Source organism: Hyperolius riggenbachi, chromosome 5 (assembly GCF_040937935.1).
Source record: "Hyperolius riggenbachi isolate aHypRig1 chromosome 5, aHypRig1.pri, whole genome shotgun sequence".
In the NCBI taxonomy this organism is placed as follows: Eukaryota; Metazoa; Chordata; class Amphibia; order Anura; family Hyperoliidae; genus Hyperolius; species Hyperolius riggenbachi.
The window spans coordinates 160,967,105-160,985,365 of NC_090650.1; the positions used below are offsets into that span (position 1 = coordinate 160,967,105).

At 45.2% G+C, this 18,261-nt stretch overlaps 1 protein-coding gene across 5 annotated transcripts in view; it reads right to left on the reverse strand.

Annotated features, from left to right (window-relative positions):
- AMPH (amphiphysin) overlaps positions 1-18,261 on the reverse strand; it is a 1,183,179-nt gene that overhangs the window by 59,884 nt on the left and 1,105,034 nt on the right. For all 5 annotated transcript variants that reach the window (XM_068236417.1, XM_068236420.1, XM_068236419.1 and 2 more), the window contains one exon: positions 1,537-1,638. In XM_068236417.1, coding sequence (XP_068092518.1) covers positions 1,537-1,638 — 102 coding nt within the window. The remainder of the gene's footprint in view (positions 1-1,536; positions 1,639-18,261) is intronic.

Genomic DNA, 18,261 nt, shown 5'->3' on the forward strand with positions numbered 1-18,261 from the left:
TTCATTTGTTGATTTTCAAGGGGAATATTAAAATTGCTGCCATTCTTACACTGTTAATGGCACAAGCCTCAAACCTTGTACAGTGTTCCATCGGGTAACTTCACTGAGGTTCAAATTCAGAAAAGGGGGCGAAGCCACAAACAGCCAATCAGATTTGTTCCATTTCACTGGGAAGTGGGAAAATACAAATAATTGATGCCAAGGACCAGGGTTTAAGCAACAATGGGGCCCCAGGGCAAAATAAACCTGGGGGGCCCCCCCAACAGATACCCCGGAACAAAAATTAAGGGACCTTTTTTGCAGCTGGTATAGTCAGGGTGTGAAGCCCCAATCGGTCGGAGCTCCACATTCTGGCTACCCCAGCCTGCATGGGGGACAAGGGGTTAAAAAGTTTCAGGAGGGGGGACCCCACATATTTTTTTTAAAAAAAAATTCCCACACTCTAAACATAAAAAAAATAATTGTGAAAATAGGAAAAAATGCCAAGGATCTTCATGCAGCCATATTGCGGCTGTATAGCAATCCCTGGCCAAAGCGCTGCGGCTGCGTATGGACCCCCAGGAAACCCCGTCGGGAAATGTATTGCTCTTTCTTTTGATGCATGTAAAATTACACTACTGTTAGGTTTGCTACAAAAAGTGACATTTACCGCATTTAAAAGTATACTTTTTTCCTTCGAAACTTTAAAATCGATTTTCTCAAAAACTATAAGGTCTTTTTAAAAAAAAAAAAAATCCTCTTATTCCCACTGATCTCCTTAACATATCCTGCAAATTTAGGGTTTCTAGCATCTAAGGTGGATTTGCTATTAACCATTAAAGTCGGCAGGTTTTTAAATGTGTATTTTTTTTCCTTTGAAACTTTAAAATCAATTTTCTCAAAAACTATAAGGTCGATTTGAAAAATGTTTTTTTCCTCTTGTAGCCACTGGGGGCCCCTACAAGCTCTGGGGCCCGCCCCCTTTGCCTCTATGGTAGCGCCGGCCCTGCCAAGGACCCCAAAGCTCACAAACTTGGTAATTGAGTGACTCTGTGTCCAGGTTACAAAAAGTGGGCAGAGCCAAAAACTAATTTCACTGGGAAAATATAAACTGAAGCCCTTCTTGCACTGTTTATGGCAGGGTTCCCAAACTTTGCCCAGGTGGTCACTGGGTATTGAGATTAATATTCAGGGAAGTGGGTGGAGCCTATAATTTCCAATCTAAATTCACCTGTTGATTTTCAAGGGGAATATTTAAATTGCTGCCATTTTTACACTGTTAATAGCAGACACCTCAAATCTGCAACAGTTGGTCATTGGGTGACTGGGATTCAAATGCTGGAAATGGGTGCACCCACAAACAGCCAATCTGATTTGTTTAATTTCTTTGGGAATCTACAAATTATTGATGCCAAAGACCCCAAAGCTCACAAACATGGTCATTGAGTGTTTGTGTGTGAGAGTTAGAAAAAGTGGGCAGAGCCAACACCATCCAAATCCATACCCGGGCAACGCCGTGTCATCAGCTAGTTATAAATACATTGTAGTTTATATTACCTGATCAGCTGCTGCAACAGAAGTGATTACTAATACAATGTCTCCCCTTTTAAGGTCCAGTTCATCTTCATTTGCAGCTTCAAAATCGTGTAATACTTCAACCTGCAAGCATAAATGTAAAACTAATGGTTAGATTAGTATGTGCATGTAAAAAGATAAGACATAGTTACATACATACATACATACATACATAGTTAGTTGGGTTAAAAAACACATGCATCCAACGAGAAAGGATGGTACAACACTAGCCTGCACCCTTACATATGCCAGTTGATTCAGAGGAAGGTTATAAACCCTTTCAAGCTTCGGGCCAATTAGCCCTAAAAGATGCCTAAAACTTTTTCCTCACATTCCTGATCATTTCCCCTTGTCCTTTTAACAAGCCTAGGTACAAAAAGCTAATCTACCATGCCTTCATATTGCCCTCTAATGTATTTATACATGTTAACCACTTGAGGACCGTAGGCTGACACCAATTGGCGTTAGGCGTGACGCGGTTGTTTAGTAGTTAATTAGCCCTTCTCTAGAGCATCTTTTCTCCACACTAAATAAGCCCAGTGTATCTAACCTTTCCTCATACTGTAAGTGAGACCTTCCATCCCTCTGATCAATTTTGTGGCTCGTCTCTGCATATGCTCCAAAACGCCAATGTCCCTCCTGTAATGTGGTTTCCAGAACTATATTCTAGATGCAAACTGTATTCCAGATGCTGCCTTACAAGAGAGCTAAATGGGCAGTATTATGTTTTTACTTCACTTTTAATGCATCCCAATATTGTATGTGCTTGTTATCAACCAATACTCCTAAGTCCCTTTCAAGTTTCATGTTTCCATTTGTATCCTATTTATTTTTTATGGCAAGAGACCATTGGCACAACCAAGATTGGTACGACCAATTATAATGATGATAAAAATAAAAACTCCTGAATCCTTATTATGGAATTAATTTAAAATTCACTTATTAGGTTCCCCAAATGAACAAATGGATAATTCAATAGACAAATTCATTGTTTTTTTGTGTGAAATTATTTAACGTTATTTAACTTAACCACTTCCCGACCGCCTAACACACAGGGGCGGCCGGGTAGTGGAGTCCGCAAGGACCAGCTCACCCACAGAGGCGGCGGTCCTTGTAAGGGCATGGGCGGAGCGATCGCGTCATCCGTGACGCGATCCTCCGCCGGCGCCTGTCACCGCTCACCCGCCGCAACATCCCGCCGGCCATACGGAAGCGGCGGCGGGATGTTAACCCCGAGATCGCCGCATACAAAGTGTATAATACACTTTGTAATGTTTACAAAGTGTATTATACAGGCTGCCTCCTGCCCTGGTGGTCCCAATGTCCGAGGGACCACCAGGGCAGGCTGCAGCCACCCTATGTCGCACCCAAACACATTGATTTCTCCCCCCCCTGCCCCAGATCGCCCACAGCACCCCTCAGACCCCCCCCCCTGCCCACCCCCCAGACCCCTGTTTGCACCCAATCACCCCCCTAATCACCCATCAATCACTCCCTGTCACTATCTGTAAACGCTATTTTTTTTTTTACCCCCCCCCCTGCCCCCTGCCCTCTCCTGATCACATCCCCACCCCTCAGATTCTCCCCAGACCTCCCCCCCCCCAGACCCCTGTGTACTGTATGCATCTATCCCCCTGATCACCTGTCAATCACCTGTCAATCACCCATCAATCACCCATCAATCACCCCCTGTCACTGCCACCCATCAATCAGCCCCTAACCTGCCCCTTCTGGGCAATCTGATCACCCACCCACACCAATAGATCGCCCGCAGATCAGACGTCAGATCACCTCCCAAGTGCAGTGCTTACATCTGTTCTCTACCCTAAACACCCACTAATTACCCATCAATCACCCATCAATCACCCCCTATCACCACCTGTCACTGTTACCCATCAGATCCTAATCTGCCCCTTGCGGGCACCCAATCAACCGCCTACACGCTCAGATTGCCCTCAGACACCCCCCCCCCCCTTATCAATTCGCCAGTGCATTAGTTACATCTGCTCTTCCCTGTAATAACCCACTGATCACCTGTCAATCACCCATCAATCACCCCCTGTCACTGCCACCCATCAATCACCCCCTGGCACTGCCACCCATCAATCTGCCCCTAACCTGCCCCTTGCGGGCAATCTGATCACCCACACCAATAGATCGCCCGCAGATCCGACGTCAGATCACCTCCCAAGTGCAGTGTTTACATCTGTTCTCTACCCTAAACACCCACTAATTACCCATCAATCACCCCCTATCACCACCTGTCACTGTTACCCATCAGATCAGACCCTAATCTGCCCCTTGCGGGCACCCAATCACCCGCCTACACGCTCAGATTGCCCTCGGACCCCCCCTTATCAATTCGCCAGTGCATTAGTTACATCTGTTCTTCCCTGTAATAACCCACTGATCACCTGTCAATCACCTGTCACTGCCACCCATCAATCACCCCCTGTCACTGCCACCCATCAATCACCCCCTGGCACTGCCACCCATCAATCACCCCCTGTCACTGCCACTCATCAATCAGCCCCTAACCTGCCCTTGCGGGCAATCTGATCACCCACCCACACCAATAGTTCGCCCGCAGATCCGACGTCAGATCACCTCCCAAGTGCAGTGTTTATATCTGTTCTCTACCCTAAACACCCACTAATTACCCATCAATCACCCCCTGTCACTGCTACCTATCAGATTATACCCCTATCTGCACCTAGGGCACTCAATCACCCGCCCACACCCTCAGAATGCCCTCAGGCCCCAGCCCTGATCACCTCACCAGTGCATTGCTTGCATCTATTCCCCTCTCTAATCACACCTTGAGACACCCATCAATCACCTCCTGTCACCCCCTAGCACACCTACCCATCAGATCAGGCCCTAATTTGCCCCGTGTGGGCTCCTGATCACTCGGCCAAACCCTCAGATCCCCCTCAGACCCCCTTCCGATCACCTCCCCAGTGCATTGATTGCATCTATTTTCCCCTCTAACCACCCCCTGAGACACCCATCAATCACCTCCTGTCACCCCCCTACCACTCCTATCCATTAGATCAGGCCCAATACAACCTGTCATCTAAAAGGCCACCCTGCATATGACCGGTTCCACAAAATTCGCCCCCTCATAGACCACCTGTCATCAAAATTTGCAGATGCTTATACCCCTGAACAGTCATTTTGAGACATTTGGTTTCCAGACTACTCACGGTTTTGGGCCCGTAAAATGCCAGGGCGGTATAGGAACCCCACAAACTGACCCCATTTTAGAAAAAAGACACCCCAATGTATTCTGTTAGGTGTATGACGAGTTCATAGAAGATTTAATTTTTTGTCAAAAGTTAGCGGAAATTGATTTTTTTTTCACAAAGTGTCATTTTTCACTAACTTGTGACAAAAAATAAAATCTTCTATGAACTCGCCATACACCTAACGGAAAACCTTGGGGTGTCTTCTTTCTAAAATGGGGTCACTTGTGGGGTTCCTATACTGCCCTGGCATTTTAGGGGCCCTAAACCGTGAGGAGTAGTCTAGAAAACAAATGCCTCAAAATGACCTGTGATTAGGACGTTGGGCCCCTTAGCGCACCTAGGCTGCAAAAAAGTGTCACACATGTGGTATCACCGTACTCAGGAGAAGTAGTATAATGTGTTTTGGGGTGTATTTTTACACATACCCATGCTGGGTGGGAGAAATCTCTCTGTAAATGGACAATTGTGTGTAAAAAAAAATCAAACAATTGTCATTTACAGAGATATTTCTCCCACCCAGCATGGGTATGTGTAAAAATACACCCCAAAACACATTATACTACTTCTCCTGAGTACGGCGGTACCACATATGTGGCACTTTTTTACACTCTAAGTACGCTAAGGGGCCCAAAGTCCAATGAGTACCTTTAGGATTTCACAGGTCATTTTGGGACATTTGGTTTCAAGACTACTCCTCACGGTTTAGGGCCCCTAAAATGCCAGGGCAGTATAGAAACCGCACAAATGACCCCCCATTCTAGAAAGAAGACACCCAAACGTATTCCATTAGGAGTATGGTGAGTTCATAGAAGATTTTATTTTTTGTCACAAGTTAGTGGAAAATGACACTTTGTGAAAAAAAACAATTAAAATCAATTTCCGCTAACTTGTGACAAAAAAATAAAAACTTCTATGAACTCACCATACTCCTAACGGAATACCTTGGGGTGTCTTCTTTCTAAAATGGGGTCATTAGTGGGGTTCCTATACTGCCCTGGCATTTTAGGGGCCCTAAAGCGTGAGGAGTAGTCTTGAAACAAAATTGACCTGTGAAATCCTAAAGGTACTCATTGGACTTTGGGCCCCTTAGCGCAGTTAGGCTGCAAAAAAGTGCCAATCATGTGGTATCGCCGTACTCGGGAGAAGTAGTATAATGTGTTTTGGGGTGTATTTTTACACATACCCATGCTGGGTGGGAGAAATTCCTCTGTAAATGACAATCTTTTGATTTTTTTACACACAATTGTCCATTTACAGAGTTATTTCTCCCACCCAGCATGGGTATGTGTAAAAATACACCCCAAAACACATTGTACTACTTCTCCCGAGTACGGCGATACCACATGTGTGGCACTTTTTTGCACCCTAACTGCGCTAAGGGGCCCAAAGTCCAATGAGTACCTTTAGAATTTCACAGGTCATTTTGAGAAATTTTGTTTCAAGACTACTCCTCACGGTTTAGGGCCCCTAAAATGCCAGGACAGTATAGGAACCCCACAAATGACTCCATTTTAGAAAGAAGACACCCCAAGGTATTCTGTTAGTAGTACGGTGAGTTCATAGAAGATTTTATTTTTTGTCACAAGTTAGCGGAAATTGATTTTTATTGGTTTTTTTCACAAAGTGTCATTTTCCGCTAACTTGTGACAAAAAATAAAATCTTCTATGAACTCACCGTACTACTAACGGAATACCTTGGGGTGTCTTCTTTCTAAAATGGGGTCATTTGTGGGGTTCCTATACTGTCCTGGCATTTTAGGGGCCCTAAACCGTGAGGAGTAGTCTTGAAACAAAATTTTTCAAAATGACCTGTGAAATCCTACAGGTACTCATTGGACTTTGGGCCCCTTAGCGCAGTTAGGGTGCAGTTAGAAGAAATGGAAACTTTTTTTTTTTCTTTTTTTTTGTCACAAAGTGTCATTTTCCGCTTACTTGTGACAAAAATTAATATCTTCTATGAACTCACTATGCCTCTCAGTGAATACTTTGGGATGTCTTCTTTCCAAAATGGGGTCATTTGGGGGGTATTTATACTATCCTGGAATTTTAGCCCCTCATGAAACATGTCAGGTGGTCAGAAAAGTCATAGATGCTGGAAAATGGGAAAATTCACTTTTTGCACCATAGTTTGTAAACGCTATAACTTTTACCCAAACCAATAAATATACACTGAATGGGTTTTTTTTATCGAAAACATGTTTGTCCACATTTTTGGTGCTGCATGTATACAGAAATTTTACTTTATTTGAAAAATGTCAGCACAGAAAGTTAAAAAAATCATTTTTTTGCCAAAATTCATGTCTTTTTTGATGAATATAATAAAAAGTAAAAATCGCAGGAGCAATCAAATATCACCAAAAGAAAGCTTTATTAGTGACAAGAAAAGGAGCCAAAATTCATTTAGGTGGTAGGTTGTATGAGCGAGCAATAAACCGTGAAAGCTGCAGTGATCTGAATGGAAAAAAAGTGGCCGGTCCTTAAGGGGGGTAAAGTCCACGGTCCTCAAGTGGTTAAACGAAATCTTAAAGTGAACCTAAAGTGAACCAAAAAAAATGAGATTAACTCATCTGGGGCTTCCCTCGGCCCCCTGCAGACGATGCCTGTCGGCCGGTGACGGCGAAACCGGAAGTCGTCGCCGGTGGGTGCAGAAGCATCTGAGCGGGGCTGCGAGGGCACCGATCGTCTGCAGGGGGCTGAGGGAAGCTCCAGGTGAGTTAATCTAATTTTTTTTGGTTCACTTTAGGTTCACTTTAAGCGAAAAAAAACAGTTTAACTTACCTGGGGCTTCTTCCAGCCCCCTGCAGTCGTCCTGTGCCCTCGCCATCATTCAGTGACCCTCCAGTAAGCTGCAGCGCCCCTCTGAAAGATGGCCGGTTGCAGCCAGTCGTGGGCTACAATTTTTACACACTGTGCAGGCACAGGACAATCCTGTGCATGGGAGCATGATCAGGAAATGCACAGGCCCAGGCCATACAGCTGAGAGAAGGGCGTTGCAGCTGACCAGTTTATGGCGGAATGACAACGAGAGCACAGAAAGACTACAGGGGGCTGGAAGAAGCCACAGGTAAGTTAAACTACAGCTTTTTTCAATTTAGGTTTCCTTTAAGTCATGTATCTGTAATGATCCGCTCAGCTGGCTGCACAGGCAGACAGCTGTTTGACCATTCCTCTAGTCTGTGGGCTGCAGGTCTCTGGAAGAGAGACCTGTCTTTCCTTTACCAGTTTCTGATCTGCTCTGCTGCTGAGGAATTTGCATACATTGGTTATGTAAATCACCTAGCTGCCTCCTTTGTAGGCTGGCAGTATAAAAACCATGTTTTCCCAGAGTCCTTTGCTGGTCATCCTTCATGGTTTGTTGAAACACTCCTAGAGTGTCAGCCGTGCTATTGCTTGTTAAAGTTATCTTAGAGTAATTCTTGGGACTGCACTAGGCAGCTTCCCTAGTGCAGTTAGGTTGCTATCTGTTTTGTCTGTATTGCCTCTCTGTTGCGATTGTCCTGTCGCCAACGGTGGTTGTCAGGAAATTGTTCTGTCTGTCTGGGGTGCTAACCAGAGCAGCGGTTGCTACTGGTAGCCCCTTCTGTTCATCTGTCTTGCTTGGATCGCACTAGCCTCTAGCGGTAGCGGCTGTGGATCCTTCTGATCTGCTTTCTTGTTCCTGTACCCTGATCGCACTCGCTCTGGCGGAAAGAGCAGTGGATCTTCCCTATCCTGTTCCTGTACCCGGATCGCACTTGCTCTGGCGGAAAGAGCAGTGGATCTTCCCTATCCTGTTCCTGAACCTGGATCGCACTCGCTCTGGCGGAAAGAGCAGTGGATCTTTCCTTTCATATTCCTGTTTTCCGTTTGTCTGTCTTGTCTGATATGAACGCTTGCTGTAGGCTCGGTGAGGTAACCATTTAGCAAGCGTTCACGTTCTCTCTTTTCGTGTTTGTCTGTCATTGGTCAGTCAGGGTGGCGTGCTTGTCTCTGTTGCGCTTTTCATGCGAAGACCGCACCGAAAACGCGTTCGCTGTTGCAAATGAGTGCGGTGTTCGCGTTTAGCTAGCGTTTGTTGCTTTCTTTATCTTCGTATTGTTATTTGCTGTGCCTTTGCTATTCTCGTGTTTTGTTCTGTTCTGTCTTTCTGTCACTTTTGGCAAACGCATCTCCTGCGATTGCGTTCTGGCTTTTGTTTCTGCTGATGTGTGTTCACCGTCGCTGGGTGTCGACTAGATTGGTGGACACACACATTCATCCTGTTTCTTTGCTCTTTCTCTTTAAGGGCTGTTCAGCCCTGTATTGCTTTAGATACAATTCCCACCTGGCATGTGTGGCCGTGCAGAGGCGGTGCTAATCTGCACTCCACAGCGCCATCTGCCGGTGGGAATTGCCCTCTGCTGGTGCATTGCACCTCGCCTGGGTTCACCTAATTATACGCTTGTGGAGGGTTTCGCTGTGTCAGTGCGCAGCTTGTGTGCTGACCGTGAAAACGATTCCGCAAACGTTACAGTATCTCACTGCAAACTGCATTTTTTTCATTGCTTTTTTTAATTTAGGTTATTAAAGATAAAACAGCTGATTTTACAATAGAAGAATCATTGTATCATGCTGGGCGTGACTAAGTAACAGATACAGATAAATACACAATTATAATACAATGTGTAGTCGAGACCAGTTAGAACTTGTGCACAAGTTTTAGAAAGTCGAGGTACAAAATCGTAATCTAAATCAGAGTCAAATGCGAGCAGGGTCATAAATGTGTATCAGATGTCAGTTGTATTACAAGGGTCAGGCAGATAAACGTAGTCAGGGAACAGGCCGAGTCGGTAACAGATATCAGATGGCTATGGTACAGAAGGACTAGACTAGAGCGAGGTCAGGAAACAAGCAATAGTTCGGTACACGGGTAAATAAACAATCAATGGTATATACAAAAATAATAAACGACTAACTAACTGGAGTACATATATGTGCGTCTACACAATATATTGATGTAGCTCAAGGAGGCTTTCTGGCTAGACCTGAAACCAGCGAACTGATTAGTACCAAGGCCAGTGAGCAACTGAAGCTCCTGGCCTTATATACAAAATCCCAATTCCCCAGAACCACTCCCCTAATGATGTCGCCTAGTGACATCACTGCTGATGTCAGCTAGACCCTCCTTCTAAGCCTATAAAGACAACTCTGAGCTGCGCGCGTCCTGCCAGAAACATGCTGACCCACATCTGTATGGTAGCCGGGGATGCCAACATTCTGACTCACGTCTACAGGGAAGCCTTGGATGCCAGGGATGCCTTTGATCGAAGAGTAGGAGGGAGCTGCCTCCAGCTGCTCCAAACTAGCCTAAAAGTTTTAGGCATCTTTTAAGCCTGCAGAGATCACACCAGGTACGTTTATTACACATTGCATTTAAATGGTTAACCAAATGGTTAACATCAATTGATAGCTAATATCTATTAATCTATGTTCTTTCAGAAACACAAGTTACCCATTTATGCTCGAATACAAGTCGACCTCGTATATAAGTCGACCCTAATATTTGACCCTCTTAAGCTGGTATTTTTTAATGTCTTAAAGAGGAGCTGTTAGGTATAAGGTCTCAGAGAAAATAAACACATATATCAGTAGCTAAAGATTGGCTGTACTTGCATTACATATGCATTTCACTGTCCACGTTTGTACTTCACAGAATTTGTATATAGTATATGCAGAGATAGATGCTCCTGACAGCTCATGGCAGGCTCCATGTTTTTCTGTCAAATGTGTCGTCATGTCCTGCCTGCTTCCTGATCACAGATAAGCTCCTACTTGAACAATACAGTGTGCAGTGAATATTAATGAGCCATGTGGCTAGGAACAATAGCAGACTCCTGCAGTGTACTCTGCCCAGGAGATTTATCAGTGCTACGCGCTGGACTGAGTTACAAGCTGCTGAAACGTCTCATTAGCAGCCGAGGGGAGGGCCCCAGAATGCTTTGCAGTATAGTATGCGGCTTGCGTCCTCTTAGGTCTAACAGCTTTTCTGATAAGAACACATCAAAGGTAAAAGAGATTTTTATCTTCAATAATGCCTTTATGGCTTCCTTCTAAACTGTTTAACACAGGAGAATAGAGGTTTAAATTAGCTTCTGCAGCCTGACAGTTACTCTTTAACCACATAACGACCGCCCCCAGCCGATGGGCGGCGGCAAAGTCTGGGCCCAAACGACCGCAATACGCCCATCGGCGGGGGCGGCTGCGGGAGTGGCTATGCGGCGATCGCGTCATTCGTGACGCGATCAGCCGCCGGGGACTGGCTCCGCCCCCCGTTCGCCGTAACCCGCCGGCCGTTCGGAAGCGCCGGCGGGTTACTGGCATCCGGATCGCCGCTGCAACAGTGTATAATAGGCTTTGTAATGTATACAAAGCCTATTATACTGGCTGCCTCCTGCCCTGGTGGTCCCAGTGTCCGAGGGACCACCAGGGCAGGCTGCAGCCACCCTAGTCTGCACCCAAGCACACTGATTTCCCCCCCCCCTGCCCCCTGATCGCCCACAGCACCCCTCAGACCCCCCCCTGCCCACCCCCCAGACCACTGTTTGCACCCAGTCACCCTCCTAATCACCCATCAATCACTCCCTGTCACTATCTGTCAACGCTATTTTTTTTTTAAGTCCCTAATCTGCCCCCTACTCCCTCCTGATCACCCCCCCACCCCTCAGATTCTCCCCAGACCCCCCCCAGACCCCCCCCCCCCCCGTGTACTGTATGCATCTATCCCCCCTGATCACCTGTCAATCACCTGTCAATCACCTGTCAATCACCTGTCAATCACCCGTCAATCACCCCCTGTCACTGCCACCCATCAATCAGCCCCTGATCTGCCCCTTGCGGGCAATCTGATCACCCCCCCACACCAATAGATCGCCCGCAGATCCGACATCAGATCACCTCCCAAATCCATTGTTTACATCTATTCTCTCCTCTAAACACCCACTAATTACCCATCAATCACCCCCTATCACCACCTGTCACTGTTACCCATCAGATTAGACCCTAATCTGCCCCTTGCGGGCACCCAATCACCTGCCCACACGCTCAGATTGCCCTCAGACCCCCCCCTTATCAATTCGCCCGTGCAATATTTACATCTGTTCTCCCCTGTAATAACCCACTGATTACCTGTCAATCACCCATCAATCACCCCCTGTCACTGCCACCCATCAATCACCCCCTGTCACTGCCACCCATCAATCAGCCCCTAACCTGCCCCTTGCGGGCAATCTGATCACCCACCCACACCAATAGATCGCCCGCAGATCCGACATCAGATCACCTCCCAAATCCATTGTTTACATCTATTCTCTCCTCTAAACACCCACTAATTACCCATCAATCACCCCCTATCACCACCTGTCACTGTTACCCATCAGATTAGACCCTAATCTGCCCCTTGCGGGCACCCAATCACCTGCCCACACGCTCAGATTGCCCTCAGACCCCCCCCTTATCAATTCGCCCGTGCAATATTTACATCTGTTCTCCCCTGTAATAACCCACTGATTACCTGTCAATCACCCATCAATCACCCCCTGTCACTGCCACCCATCAATCACCCCCTGTCACTGCCACCCATCAATCAGCCCCTAACCTGCCCCTTGCGGGCAATCTGATCACCCACCCACACCAATAGATCGCCCGCAGATCCGACATCAGATCACCTCCCAAATCCATTGTTTACATCTATTCTCTCCTCTAAACACCCACTAATTACCCATCAATCACCCCCTATCACCACCTGTCACTGTTACCCATCAGATTAGACCCTAATCTGCCCCTTGCGGGCACCCAATCACCTGCCCACACGCTCAGATTGCCCTCAGACCCCCCCCTTATCAATTCGCCCGTGCAATATTTACATCTGTTCTCCCCTGTAATAACCCACTGATTACCTGTCAATCACCCATCAATCACCCCCTGTCACTGCCACCCATCAATCACCCCCTGTCACTGCCACCCATCAATCAGCCCCTAACCTGCCCCTTGCGGGCAATCTGATCACCCACCCACACCAATAGATCGCCCGCAGATCCGACATCAGATCACCTCCCAAATCCATTGTTTACATCTATTCTCTCCTCTAAACACCCACTAATTACCCATCAATCACCCCCTATCACCACCTGTCACTGTTACCCATCAGATTAGACCCTAATCTGCCCCTTGCGGGCACCCAATCACCCGCCCACACCTCAGAACGCCCTCAGACCCCAGCCCTGATCACCTCGCCAGTGCATTGCTTGCATCTATTTCCCCCCTCTAATCACACCTTGAGACACCCATCAATCACCTCCTGTCACCCCCTAGCACACCTACCCATCAGATCAGGCCCTAATTTGCCCCGTGTGGGCTCCTGATCACTCGGCCAAACCCTCAGATCCCCCTCAGACCCCCTTCCGATCACCTCCCCAGTGCATTGATTGCATCTATTTTCCCCTCTAACCGCCCCCTGAGACACCCATCAATCACCTCCTGTCACCCCCCTAGCACTCCTATCCATCAGATCAGGCCCAATACATCCTGTCATCTAAGAGGCCACCCTGCTTATGACCGATTCCACAAAATTTGCCCCCTCATAGACCACCTGTCATCAAAATTTGCAGATGCTTATACCCCTGAACAGTCATTTTGAGAAATTTGGTTTCCAGACTACTCACAGTTTTGGGCCCGTAAAATGCCAGGGCAGTATAGGAACCCCACAAGTGACCCCATTTTAGAAAGAAGACACCCCAAGGTATTCTGTTAGGTGTATGATGAGTTCATAGAATATTTTATTTTTTGTCAAAAGTTAGCGGAAATTGGATTGTTATTGTTTTTTTCACAAAGTGTCATTTTTCACTAACTTGTGAGAAAAAATAAAATCTTCTATGAACTCACCATACCCCTAACGGAATACCTTGGGGTGTCTTCTTTCTAAAATGGGGTCACTTGTGGGGTTCCTATACTGCCCTGGCATTTTAGGGGCCCTAAACCGTGAGGAGTAGTCTAGAAAACAAATGCCTCAAAATGACCTGTGAATAGGACGTTGGGCACCTTAGCGCACCTAGGCTGCAAAAAAGTGTCACACATGTGGTATCGCCATACTCAGGAGAAGTAGTATAATGTGTTTTGTGGTGTATTTTTACACATACCCATGCTGGGTGGGAGAAATCTCTCTGTAAATGGACAATTGTGTGTAAAAAAAATCAAAAATGTGTCATTTACAGAGATATTTCTCCCACCCAGCATGGTTATATGTAAAAATACACCACAAAACACATTATACTACTTCTTCTGAGTACGGCGATACCACATGTGTGACACTTTTTTGCAGCCTAACTGTGCTAAGGGGCCCAAAGTCCAATGAGTACCTTTAGGATTTCACAGGTCATTTTGAGACATTTGGGTTCAAGACTACTCCTCACGGTTTAGGGCCCCTAAAATGCCAGGGCAGTATAGGAACCCCACAAGTGACCCCATTTTAGAAAGAAGACACCCCAAGGTATTCTTTTAGGTGTATGATGAGTTCATAGAAGATTTTATTTTTTGTCACAAGTTAGCGGAAATTGATATGTATTGTTTTTTTTTTCACAAAGTGTCATTTTCCGCTAACTTGTGACAAAAAAAAAATCTTCTATGAACTCACCATACTCCTAACAGAATACCTTGGGGTGTCTTCTTTCTAAAATGGGGTCACTTGTGGGGTTCCTATACTGCCCTGGCATTTTAGGGGCCCTAAACCGTGAGGAGTAGTCTAGAATCCAAATGCCTCAAAATGACCTGTGAATAGGACGTTAGGCCCCTTAGCGCACCTAGGTTGCAAAAAAGTGTCACACATGTGGTATCGCCGTACTCAGAAGAAGTAGTATAATGTGTTTTGGGGTGTATTTTTATACATACCCATGCTGGGTGGGAGAAATCTCTCTGTAAATGGACAATTGTGTGTAAAAAAAATCAAATAATTGTCATTTACAGAGATATTTCTCCCACCCAGCATGGGTATGTGTAAAAATACACCCCAAAACACATTATACTACTTCTCCTGAGTACGGCGGTACCACATGTGTGGCACTTTTTTGCACCCTAAGTGCGCTAAGGGGCCCAAAGTCCAATGAGTACCTTTAGGATTTCACAGGTCATTTTGCCACATTTGGTTTCAAGACTACTCCTCACGGTTTAGGGCCCCTAAAATGCCAGGGCAGTATAGGAACCCCACAAATGACTCCATTTTAGAAAGAAGACACCCCAAGGTATTCCGTTAGGAGAATGGCGAGTTCATAGAAGATTTTATTTTTTGTCACAAGTTAGCGGAAAATGACACTTTGTGAAAAAAAACAATTACAATCAATTTCCGCTAACTTGTGACAAAAAAAAAAAATCTTCTATGAACTCACCATACATCTAACGGAATACCTTGGGGTGTCTTCTTTCTAAAATGGGGTAATTTGTGGGGTTCCTATACTGTCCTGGCATTTTAGGGGCCCTAAACCGTGAGGAGTAGTCTTGAAACGAAATTTCTCAAAATGACCTGTGAAATCCTAAAGGTACTCATTGGACTTTGGGCCCCTTAGCGCAGTTAGGGTGCAAAAAAGTGCCACACATGTGGTATCGCCGTACTCAGGAGAAGTAGTATAATGTGTTTTGGGGTGTATTTTTCCACATACCCATGCTGAGTGGGAGAAATATCTCTATAAATAGACAATTGTGTGTAAAAAAAATAAAAAAATTGTCATTTACGGAGATATTTCTCCCACCCAGCATGTGTATGTGTAAAAATACACCCCAAAACACATTATACTACTTTTCCTGAGTACGGCAATACCACATGTGTGGCACTTTTTTGCGGCCTAACTGCGCTAAGGGGCCCAAAGTCCAATGAGCATCTTTAGGCTTTACAGGGGTGCTTACAATTAGGCACCCCCCAAATGCCAGGACAGTAAACACACCCCACAAATGACCCCATTCTGGAAAGTAGACACTTCAAGGTATTCAGAGAGGAGCATAGTGAGTCCGTGGCAGATTTCATTTTTTTTGTCGCAAGTTAGAAGAAATGGAAACTTTTTTTTTTTTTTTTTTTTGTCACAAACTGTCATTTTCCGCTAACTTGTGACAAAAAATAAAATCTTCTATGAACTCACCATGCCTCTCACTGAATACTTTGGGATGTCTTCTTTCCAAAATGGGGTCATTTGGGGGGTATTTGTACTATCCTGGAATTTTAGCCCCTCATGAAACATGACAGGTGCGCAGAAAAGTCAGAGATGCTTGAAAATGGGAAAATTCACTTTTGGCACCATAGTTTGTAAACGCTATAACTTTTACCCAATCCAATAAATATACACTGAATGTTTTTTTTTTTATCAAAGACATGTAGCAGAATAACTTTCGCGCTCAAATGTATAGGAAATTTTACTTTATTTGAAAAATGTCAGCACAGAAAGTTAAAAAAGTCATTTTTTTGACAAAATTCATGTCTTTTTTGATGAATATAATAAAAAGTAAAACTCGCAGCAGCAATCAAATAGCATCAAAAGAAAGCTGTATTAGTGACAAGAAAAGGAGGTAAAATTCATTTAGGTGGTAGGTTGTATGACCGAGCAATAAACCGTGAAAGCTGCAGTGGTCTGAATGGAGAAAAAGGCTCTGGTCCTTAAGGGGCGAAAAGACTGTGGTCCCGAAGTGGTTAAGTATAAGTCTACATAGAAAAGTTGGGGTCAAGTCCAAACCTTCAGTCAGTATAATAAAGATAAATAAGGTTAACAATGGGGCTTGAATGAGGCAAGATACCTGATGCAACCCTGCATGATCTCCATGCATCTTCCACACACTGTGCTGCTGTTATTGTGTTAATACATAACAGTACAGTGTTTGAAACATGCTTGCAGATCATAAGGGGTTAATGGCTTCAAGTACAGTGGGTTGCAAAAGTATTCGGCCCCCTTGAAGTTTTCCACATTTTGTCATATTACTGCCACAAACATGAATCAATTTTATTGGAATTCCACATGAAAGACCAACACAAAGTGGTGTACACATGAGAAGTGGAACGAAAATCATACATGATTCCAAACATTTTTTTTTACAAATAAATAACTGCAAAGTGGTGTGTGCATAATTATTCGGCCCTCTTTGATCTGAGTGCAGTCAGTTGCCTATAGACATTGTCTGATGAGTGCTAATGACTAAATAGAGTGCACCTGTGTGTAATCTAATGTCAGTACAAATACAGCTGCTCTGTGACGGCCTCAGAGGTTGTCTAAGAGAATATTGGGAGCAACAACACCGTGAAGTCCAAAGAAGACACAGGGCAGGTCAGGGATCAAGTTATTGAGAAATTTAAAGCAGGCTTAGGCTACAAAAAGATTTCCAAAGCCTTGAACATCCCACGGAGCACTGTTCAAGCGATCATTCAGAAATGGAAGGAGTATGGCACAACTGTAAACCTACCAAGACAAGTCCATCCACCTTAACTCACAGGTCGAACAAGGAGAGCGCTGATCAGAAATGCAGTCAAGAGGCCCAAGGTGACGAGCTGCAGAGATCTACAGCTCAGGTGGGAGACTCTGTACAGTGCATGACTAATAGTTGTCCCATGGACAAAGTTGGCTCTTATGGAAGAGTGGCAAGAAGAAAGGCATTGTTAACAGAAAGCATAAGAAGTCCCGTTTGCAGTTTGCCACAAGCCATGTGGGGGACACAGCAACCATGTGGAAGAAGGTGCTCTGGTCAGATGAGACGAAAATTGAACTTTTCGGCCAAAATGCAAAACGCTATGTGTGGCGGAAAACTAACACTCCACATCACTCTGAACACACCATCCCCACTGTCAAATATGGTGGTGGCAGCATCATGCTCGGGGGGTGCATCTCTTCAGCAGGGACAGGGAAGCTGGTCAGAGTTGATGGGAAGGTGGATGGAGCCAAATACAGGGCAAACTTGGAAGAAAACCTCTTGGAGACTGCAAAAGACTTGAGACTAGGGCGGAGGTTCACCTTCCAGCAGGACAATGACCCTAAACATAAAGCCAGGGCAACAATGGAATGGTTTAAAACAAAACATATCTATGTGTTAGAATGGCCCAGTCAAAGTCCAGATCTAAATCCAATCGAGAATCTGTGGCAAGATCTGAAAACTGCTGTTCACAAACGCTGTCCATCTAATCTGACTGAGCCGGAGCTGTTTGGCAAAGAAGAATGGGCAAGGATTTCAGTCTCTAGATGTGCAAAGCTGGTAGCGACATACCCTAAAAGACTGGCAGCTGTAATTGCAGCAAAAGGTGGTTCTACAAAGTATTGACTCAGGGGGCCAAATAATTACGCACACCCCACTTTGCAATTATTGATTTGCAAAAAATGATTGGAATGATGTATGATTTTCGATCCACTTTTCACGTGTACACCACCTATTGGTCTTTCACGTGGAGTTCCATTAAAATTGATGCATGTTTGTGGCAGTAATG